This window comes from Tinamus guttatus, unplaced genomic scaffold (assembly GCF_059628265.1).
Source record: "Tinamus guttatus ecotype Peru unplaced genomic scaffold, ASM5962826v1 Tinamus_guttatus_pri_ptg000190l, whole genome shotgun sequence".
In the NCBI taxonomy this organism is placed as follows: Eukaryota; Metazoa; Chordata; class Aves; order Tinamiformes; family Tinamidae; genus Tinamus; species Tinamus guttatus.
The window spans coordinates 1,573,435-1,583,078 of NW_028288724.1; the positions used below are offsets into that span (position 1 = coordinate 1,573,435).

Here is a 9,644-nt window from a genome sequence, read left to right on the forward strand (position 1 = left end):
CTCTGCACAACGGGTTCCAGGCAGCTCTGAGAGTTTTCGATCCCATGAAGCAGCTGGGACTGTCAGACAGTGTTCAATATGTTTGCCCAAAGCCCCTGGAACAGCAATTGCTCACTCTATGTTCAGAGCCATTCCTGCTAGGAGATGCTGAGCTCTCTTGCCTGCTCTCTCTTGCCCTGCTCAGTTCCCATCCACCCCAGACACCAGGATGCTGCAGTGATGAGGTCCAAAAGGCGTCTGCAGGCTGGCCATGGATGAACAGAGGTTCCTGCAGGTTTTGTGGCGGAGGAACTGTCAAGGGAAGGAGCTGCTGGGTGCCGCAGCAAGAACAGTGTGGTGGTGGCTGCCAAGGAGCAGCTGGATGATTTGGTGGGCTCAGTGGTTAGCGCTCCCTCCCGCGGTGGCAGCAGCCACCTGCACTATGCGGCTGTGGGGCGAGTGTGGCGTGATGCTCCTTGCCCTCCCGGGCTTTGTGTGCGGGCTTTTGTGTGCGCCGCCGTGGCCATGTGAGTGCAGTTGCAGGGCCCAGCGAGAACAAGACCCAATGGGGTTAATACCTGTGGCACAATCTGCATGGGGCAGCCCCTGAGTGCCCCATGCATCCCTTGCCCACTGCAGGGCCAGCCCTGGCATGGCCCGCAGTGAGGAGGGTCAGACCCCTCTGTGACACGGGCTGTGCTCACAGGGGACATCCCGTGTCACAGGCACAGCAGTCAGACCGCACGCTCCGACCTTTCCTCACACGTCGCAACGAGCTTGGGAGAGCCCACGCGCTGGGACTGCTCTCAGCTCTGCTCTGCTGCGAGGAGCCCACGACCCTAAGCGGGAACCAGTGAGCGGTGGCCAGAGTAGCACAGGACTGAGGTGACGTGTACAGGAGGAGCAGGAGAGGAGCTGTTTCCTCATCACCTCCTGTTTGCTCATTATCCAGAGCAAATGAGCAAAGAAACTAGGATGGAGCTCTGGGACACTGACCTTGGCAGGTCTCATGGGCAGCGATTGCCAGTGCTGCCAGCACAGGGTAAGGCCTCTAGGAGCTCTATCTCGGGAAGTCTCACAGAGATCATGAACTGTGAACATGGCTGTGGAAAGCCTGGGGCTGGAGGAGCGTGAATGGGGCTGGGACTGCTGCCAGAGCCCAGGCTCATGGTCCCCTCTGCCTCACTTGGCAGTGTGGCTGCCAGGACTCCTGGCTCCCAACCCTCATGCTATCCCCACTGTCCCAGGACACCACACTCAGGAGTCCCTGCCACAGGGGTCTACCTGTGAGAAGGAGAAGGTCTATCCGAGCTGCCAGGCCTCCCCATTAATGCCATCTCATTCTCAGCTGCTGAGTCCCTCTCAGGGTTGGGCTCAGTTTGCTCATTGAGTACAACTGCAGGCGTCACCTCCTTGGTTAACCATGTGCTGCACATTTGTGAGCGGGGCCACACAGGGCCTGATGTGTCTTCTACTTCTTTTTCCAGAGACCCTTGCTATCTGGGAAGGAGTCTCCGACTACATTCGAGATCAGCTGATGCTGAACAAGGTGGGTCTGCCATCCCCCCCAGAAGCCCTTCTTCTGCACTGGAGGTATTTGAGGGATGAGTTCTCTACGTTACCTTGCATTGTTTGAGAGCATGGAGAAGAGGTCGAATGAAAACACCTCAAGTGCTCTTCTGAACACATTCTCCAAGGGTTCTCCAAGGCTTTCCCCACTCCTCCATTCATCCCCTTTGCACAGCAGGATTGAGCAGGACACCAAGCTCCATCTTCATGCAACTGACCAGTTAGAAGCCTCTTCACCTGGCACTTGAGTAATGCTTTTCTTCCTTCTTCTTTGCAGGGAGTCAGAGTTATTCGGCTTGGCACCTTTGGTGTGGTGACGGAGCAAGTTGCTGTTAGGAAATACGGCTTTGTGACTGTTCACAGACCCGTGTTCCATCTTTCAAAGAGTATTGCGGAGGTTCACCGCCTCACCTATGATAAGGCCTATGCTCCTGGTAAGAGGACATGCTAAAAATTGGGCTTCCCTTTTTTGGGGACATCTTTGAGCAGGGCATAAATTCTATTCAGCAGTGACTGTTAGAGCTCCAGACTTCCATCACCACGTTCTCCAAACAGCTTCCATTTGTAGCTATTAGGACCTGAGCATGGCGATTACCATTCTACTCCCTCTCTCCCTAACCTCATTTTAGCTGCCATTCTGTGAAGGCAAATAGCAGCATTCGTGCTGCTTTTTCCCTTCCCCTTGCACCTTGTAGTAGGTCACAGTCAGGTTTACAGAGCCCTCAAATAGAGAAGGGGACACTAGTGTGTATTTTCTTTTTCCTTCTTTCTTTCATCCATGTGACATAGCCCCGTGAAATCGTTCTCAATGTGGAAAGGACTGAGCTTGGCCCAAGTCCTGTGACCTGGCACCCATTAAGGCAACTAGCCCCCTTCCTCCTCTCCTTGTCCTCACATTCGAGCCTCACATTCGTAGGAGATGATTGTGGCCATTTCTTTCCAACTTTGTAGGGAAGAAGGCATTGCTGCCCACTTGGCACATCTGCTTGCAGGGTGCTTTGAGCATCTTCCCGCATGATTTTTCCCAGAAAGTGCAAGAAGTTCTCAAGCAGCTGCTTGCTTGAAGACCACAAAGCTGTTGATGCCGTGTTTTAGTGTGCCCTGCTAGTGACTTTGTTCCTCTTGGTCTGCTTTCTAGGTCATAAGCTTTGTGAGCCCCTGAAATGTGCTCAAATAGCCGCAGACGTCCTTCTTCCCCGTGAAAGGGTGGAGGCTGGCATAGAGGAGACCCTGCGCCTCTTCCGCTGCTGCATCAAGAGTGGGAAGAATGTTGTGTTTGTACTCAAGAACATTGGCATGCTTATAATTGAAGGGGCAGATATGAAAATGCGATTTTACAAAGAGTTCCTGGAAAGACTTAACGGGACCGACCAGATGCTAGCGGCCCTTCTTGCGGTAAGTTCTCCAGTGCTCCAGTGCTCCCTGTCATCTTTTTGCATTCCCGAGGGAATGCAATTCTATTAGCCTGCCATAAACTGTTGAAGGACATGGACAGTCCTGGCTGAGAGGAATGCCAGCTACCAGGACAGTTTGTCTTGGGCGTTCAGAGGCCTTGGCAATGAAGTTGAACCTGTGCAGGAGTGTCCTGGGTCCACCCAAGATTCATACAACCCAGGAGCCAATCTCCACATTCTCAGGAAAAAAGGGCAAAACAAGAGGAGGCCTTGTGGTTTTTTTTGGTCCCACCAGACTTTTCTCCTTGCAAAAAGCGTTGCTTTAGTGCCCCTTTTTGTGAGGATGGCCTCAGAAACCAGGTTTCCCTAGAACATGTCTGGTGTGGTGAGGCAGCAAGCTCAGCTGTTTCCCCTTAAGCTGTTGAAAATTATTTCTCTGGGTCCCCCCGGAAGCTCAGCCTCATCTCCTCATGGGATACACTTGCCTGAGCAGTGGAGATGTCAGACCTCTCTGTCAACTTTGTGTTGCATTCCTTTCTCTTTGAAGTTGGAGGGCCTGAGTGTGCCTCTCCCAGGTGGCTACCAAATGGCAGTTGCTCACAAAATTGGATTCTCATGGTCCTCTTGCTCTGTAGCATTCCTAGTTCAGTGTCTAAATCAGTGATGGGTGTTTACCCCACTCTCTGGGCAGGAAGCAGAGGCACAGAACGAGGAAGGCCCAGAGGGAGAGGATGTTGGGAGAGACTGTGGGGTTAACTCCACATCTGACCCCTTCTTCATCAGCTGAGGAGGCATCAGGTCTAGACAGCAGGAAAAACACAGTGGCCCACTTAGTGAAATGCCTTCTCATGTGCTTGCCTCCTTTGATTTCTCCATTTGGAAAGACTTAAGCTAACTGACTCTCTGAATGCTGACCCTTGCCAAAGGCCTGAGTATGTTCCTCCCTCTTCTCCTTTTTTTCTCTCCACTTGTTATGGTGCATAAGTGAGGGGCTGCTGATGGGAATAGAACAATCGAAAGTTTCAAAACCAGCTTCTTCTCTAAGCAGTAGAAGAGTTTGTTTCCCCTGTGAGCACTTAAATAATTTTCTTGGTACCATGTCCCAGATGTCTGTCTCATTTGCAGATGCCGCAGATGAGGAATTCGGTGCTGTCGGGCTCTGAAACTGCTCTTTCGCAGACCTGCTCTGGTCATGTCATTGTCTTTCCCGAGTGAGTATGTTTCCTTCTTAGCCCTTGGCTGGCCAAGCAAGCAGCTGCTCATGGCATGTTTTGTAACCTTGTGTTTCCAAGCCTTGTGAAGGCTACTCAGAAAGCCATTCATGAGCAACCCTTTCAAATGTGCATCGAAGTAGAGGTTCCTGGCAGTTGCTATCTTGGGACATTTTCATGTCTTCTGTTCTTCTGTGACATCTGCATGAATGAAATATTTTACAACGGTGTATTCAAATATTCACTTGAGTCACCTCTTTCTTTTCTTTTTTTTTTTTTTTTTTGGCGGAGGGGCAGAGACCTATGTAGGCCAAAGTAAAGCCTGTACCTAGTCAAGTAAAAAGCTTTCTCCTGGCTCCCATGGTGCTAAGTGTTTTGTTCCATTACGTATCTGTAAGATACAGGTTCTTTTTTACACATGCATGGAGATGAGCTTGGGAAGGCTTGCAAGTGATCTGGAGGGTGAGACAGCAATTAGAAAGGATGCTGGAAAGGAGTAGGAAAGAGGACTAAAGTGTTCTGCCTGAACAGGAGCAGGAACAGGAGATGGGTGATGATCCCAAAATCACATGGGATTTGAGTTGAAATTGGTTTGGCAGTTTCACAGGAAGCACAGGGAAGAGTCAGAGGAGAAAGGTCATGCCCCTCCAGGCGTTGGAGGTCTTCATGATGCCTCTCACCTTACAGAGACACTCCTCCAGCATCTGGCCTCTTCTGCCTATTGCGCTTTGAGAAAAGAGGGACTTCCCAGCACCTCCCAAATGCTCCTGTGTCCCCATTATTCACACCAGGTGCAAAGGAAGTGCGATGCCCCCTTGCATTTAGAGTGATGCCTTTTCTGCTTTCCAGGTACAAGTTGGAGAGTAGAGATCGAAATCCACCAGGTGCACCTGTAAAGGCCAGACAGGAGGAGGAGAGGAGAGGAGATGCCAGCACTGTCCAGAAAGGTAATGGAGCTGCTGGTTCTTGGTGGAGGCTTGTGCCTTCTCCTTCTGTGCTCCTGGGTAGGCCATCGGAACCCAAGCAACAGTGTGATGGCTCAGGTAGCATGAGGTGCTAGATGTGACACTGCTCCCCCAGTAGGGCAAATCTCAAGTGAGTCTTGAGGGAAGAAGAGCTCAGTGCAGCACAACACTCCCACCTGTATTAATATCTCCAAGTTCAACTTTCCTCCATTTCCACATCCTGGTCTCCTAAACATGCCTCATAAACACCCCCAAAACAACTCATTGCTTTTGATTGTGTCAACAGAGGAACTCTAGGCATGTGAGATCAGTAGGCACATCCAAGGATCTGCTCCCTTGCCTTAAATGACTGCCCTCACAGAGACTCTGTTAGGCCACCCATACATCCCAGCAGGTCTCCTTTTTCACAACGGGACAGAGAGTGAGAAAAGCGCTAGTCCAAGAAATCATGTTGTAAAGTACAAATGAAAAGACAGAGAGAAGGCAGTGTCCAGAATGGCCAAAGTCCAGCCAGGAATAAAGGCTTCAGAGGAATCACCCTGACGCCTCACAATTTGACCTCAAGCTGAAAAGAACTGCATAGCCTTCCTTTTCAAGAGCCCTCTGCAATGCTGTCCTGAAGGGTTTTCTTGTCTTCTGCCTACAGGAAATGTTCCTGCCAATTGTCTCCTCTTCAGATCAAGTGACCCACCACCCACAATTACTCTTATGAATATGCCAAGAGAACAGGGCATGAAACGTGAGAGAAAAGGAACTTACGGCAGGTGAGACACTTGGAGGAACGAATGAGGGTGACCCTGTAGCCGTGTGCTTGTGTAGGTGAGATTCTTCCTTTGTGCAACAGTTTGCAGGCAGCTCTGAGAGTTTTCGATCCCATGAAGCAGCTGGGACTGTCAGACAGTGTTCAATATGTTTGCCAGGCCGGGGGATCTGTATCCCTTAGAGGCTCCATCTGTAATGAAACCTGCTCTTCTCCTTGCTGCATCAAGAGAGAGCCTGTACCTGGGCATACAGAGCATTCCTGTGGGCACATCTTGCAGCTCTGGGCATTTCAGTGGGGGGTGATGTCTGTTCACGTGAACACAGTCAGTTGAGCCCACATCATTCATGGCAACAGCCAACAGAGCTGCCTTCAGCTGCAGAATCCTGTGAGGACAGGACGGAGAGCCAAGACCCTGTGTGCTCACAGCACCTCTCCATAATGTCTATTTCAGCATATTTCCAGCCATCCCCGGCACATCCTCCCAGAAGCCAAGAAAGGACAGGAGGAAGGGCCGTCCTGCAGCCATGCCCCCAGTTGAGACAGTTAACAATCGAGTGGAGAAGTGGGTGGAAGAGGTATGTGCTACTGACTGAGAAAATCCATATGCCCTGTGGATTTGTGGGAAAGAAAACTCACTTCTATGGGCAGTGAGTGTGAAAGATGCCTTCCTGAGGCTTCATTTGGCCATTGGCTGACATTGTCCTGGCTTTGCTATAAAGGGTGAAGGTCATACTATATGCAATACATATGTTATACAAATTGCAATACATATGTTACTACTGCGTTGCCAGGAAAGACATGAAAAGGCCCTCTTTGGTTCTTGTGGGAAGGTACCTGCTAGGTCTTTGAGGGATAGGGCATGCACAGTTTTGCTTTAGCTCAGCTCATCAGTCACATCCAAAGGACAATGTGCACATGTGCTGAGCTGTTAGGATTACATTAGGGGCATTAGAGGGTTGTGAAGAAGGTTCAAGTGAAGGGACAGAAGAGGGGGTGAGAAGTGATCTTCATGCACTGAAAAAGAACACATACCAGTCCTAATCTTTCTTATTTCTTTTCTGTGTCCCCACAGGCCTGGCAATATCATTTCAGAGTAAGAGGGAAAGGGACTCATGCCTTTCCTCCAATCTGAAGCCCTGGGACGATTTCCCTTTCCTTTGCCTTTTGCTGAAGAGACAAGGAAGGAATCTGACAGAAATGAGAGAGAATCACAATTTTGGGAAACTCATTGGAATAAATAGCAGTATTTGAGGGTGACAGAGCCCTGGGACAGACTGCCCAGGTCCTTCCTTTCCATTCGCACTGGAGCTTGGCTGTCATTCCATTCTTGTTTCCTATGCTGAAGTATTTCCCTGATCTCTTTTCATGGACACATGTCAGAGTACAGCTCCACTGGTGGTGGTGGGGGGGGGTGCGGCGCAATCTGACTGATTCCTGGCTTTCCAACTTTCAAATTCTGCACTTTCTTGTTATGCTTATTCAGCCCTCTCTGCTGATATATATTCCACAAGAAAGACCTAAAGACCACAGACACAAGCAGCATGAACACAATTCATATCAATTGGCACGACTTCACATAGCTGTGCACTGCACTAGAGAGTTCCACTGTTTCAATCACCGAATTCCAGCCTCGTTGCCAATTATGTCGCTGATGGTTTGGGATTCGGCAAAAATCACACAAAACAAGGTGGCTACGGCGAGCCTTTATCCAGGTAAAAGCACATTAAAGAGGCAAAGACTGAGACTGAACATTCTCTTGAGTTAGTGGATTAGAGGGTTGCTGACAGGCTCCTAACTCGGCGGGCATCCCCGCGGAGACAACGTAGGCCTCGGTGTTAGGAGACTCACCCCGCCCCTCTCCCCACTGTTTTTTTATGCCCAGTGCATCCTGGCACATAGGGCCAGTACGTGCCAGCAGACAGGCTGCTGGGCGGACAAACTCCACCTTCAGTCACATAACGTTGCCTCCTGGGTGTGCAGCTGTGCATACCAGTAAGGGGTCCCAGCCGTCAGTCTGAGGGTCCTGCCTTCCTCATCTTCCTCTCTCTGGGGTGTTTGACCTTCAGACTAGTTTAGAGGATGTCTGCGATTGAGTTGGCTACAAGCCTGGTCAAGCAGCCGCCTTCAACTGCTTTTGGAGGAGGTCGGCTGTGAATCTGGATGAGCAGTCGCTTCTGTGCTCCTTATCGCTCAGCCCAGGCGGGCAAACATCTTCTTTCTCAAGCTCTGGATTCTGTTTCACACAATAGTTCTATGACTCTACAGATCATACAAATTTCCACCTCCTGTACATGCCACCCTGTGATCTGAGGTCCATCTATTGTAGCGAAGGATCCGAACAGATAACATTTTCATAGCAGTTCCAACCATGCCTCATGTCAGCATCATTATACAAGGGAAACAATACATAAAACAGACAAAAATAGCGAATAGAAATAATAGCCCTAATAACAGTTTCTGTCCTCACTTAAAGCATTATAGTTCCTCAACCCCCACTTTAAAAGATGGATCAAATCCCCGGGCTGGATATCCCTACCCCTCCCGGACTTACCCAGAATATGCTGCATAACCGGCAGCGTCCTTTCATGCTCTTTGGTCAGGGATCCTCCCACGGTTCTCAAGAGCCTCGCTCCTACCCTACAGATTTCTCTGCCCGTAGATAGAGTTTCTAAAGTCACCAGTTGCGTGCAAGACATTCTCTCCCGTCTGTCCTGTCGAGCTTGCTCCACCGACCGAGAACGTGACTGAAGCAGGCAAGAACGTGACTGTTCCACCCACCGACCACGGCTCGCTCCCTTCGGGGTGCACGTCCTGCAAGTCCCAGTCCAGATCTTCTGGCAACGGGGGCACATCCCCCCCGTCTCTTTCTCAGGCTGCAACGCCACGGATGGTGGTAAAGGCCTTTACTGGGGATTTCTTCATCATTTTCCTCCTCCTCCTCCTCCTCCTCCTTCTCAGGAGGAGCAGAGGGGAACGCAGGTTTATTCAAAGCCTCCCACTCGGCCAGCTGCTGCGCAGGTGTTTTATAGAGAGGGGATAAAAGCTTGTTGGGAGACTTCCACCATGGTTGCATCTTTGCCAGCTCATTCGGCGAAGGGTACTTACATCGCGGGGGGACATCGACCCTAGACCTTGACCCCAGATATGACCCCAGACTTTGGCTTTGGACCTTACCCCAGACCTGACTCTGGACCTTGACCTCGCATCTGAATCCAGACCTGATTCCGGTTCTGACTCAGGACCCCACCCCAGACCTGACCCCGGACCCTGACTCCGGACCTTGACCCCAGACCAGTCTCCGGACCTGGACTGCAGACCCTCACTCCGGACCTTTACCCCGGACCTGACCCAGGACCTTGACCCCGGACATTGACCTCAAACCTTACTCCGGACCGTTTTTCTGGTCCTTTACTCCGAACCTTGCCTCCGGCCATTTAGCCCAGACATGATGCCAGACCTTGACTCCGAAACTGCGGCCGGACCTGTTTCCAGATTTGAGCTTAGACCTTGACAGTGGAGCTGATTCCAGACATTCACCCTGGACCTTGACACTGGACCTGACTCTGGACCTTGATCCCGGACCTGACTCCGAACCTTACTCCAGATCTGGGCCCCGGACCTTGACCCCAGACATTGAGCCTGGACCTGACTCCAGACCTTAACTCCGGACCTTGACTCCGGACCTTGACTCTGCCCTGACCCTAGACCTCATTCTGGGCATTGACACTGGACATGACTCCAGACCTTGACTCCGAAACTGACT

The 9,644-nt window shown here is 50.9% G+C and overlaps 1 protein-coding gene across 1 annotated transcript; it reads left to right on the plus strand.

Moving 5' to 3' along the window:
• Nucleotides 1–954: 954 nt before the first annotated feature.
• LOC148594896 (coiled-coil domain-containing protein 81-like) lies at nucleotides 955–9,254 on the plus strand. The gene is made up of 7 exons (XM_088523501.1): nucleotides 955–1,021; nucleotides 1,467–1,528; nucleotides 1,826–1,982; nucleotides 2,687–2,943; nucleotides 4,068–4,153; nucleotides 5,003–5,100; nucleotides 9,172–9,254. The coding sequence occupies exons 1-7, from the start codon at nucleotides 955–957 to the stop codon at nucleotides 9,252–9,254; spliced, it is 810 nt and encodes a 269-aa protein (XP_088379627.1).
• Nucleotides 9,255–9,644: the final 390 nt, after the last annotated feature.

Bases quoted from the DNA above. Each gene is read 5' to 3' on its own strand.
- LOC148594896 (XM_088523501.1), top strand. From the start codon at position 955: ATGGAGCTCTGGGACACTGACCTTGGCAGGTCTCATGGGCAGCGATTG. The intron at 4,154-5,002 runs GTGAGTATGTTT...TCTGCTTTCCAG, and splicing joins CATGTCATTGTCTTTCCCGA to GTACAAGTTGGAGAGTAGAG. The intron at 5,101-9,171 runs GTAATGGAGCTG...CCTTGACCCCAG, and splicing joins TGCCAGCACTGTCCAGAAAG to ACCAGTCTCCGGACCTGGAC.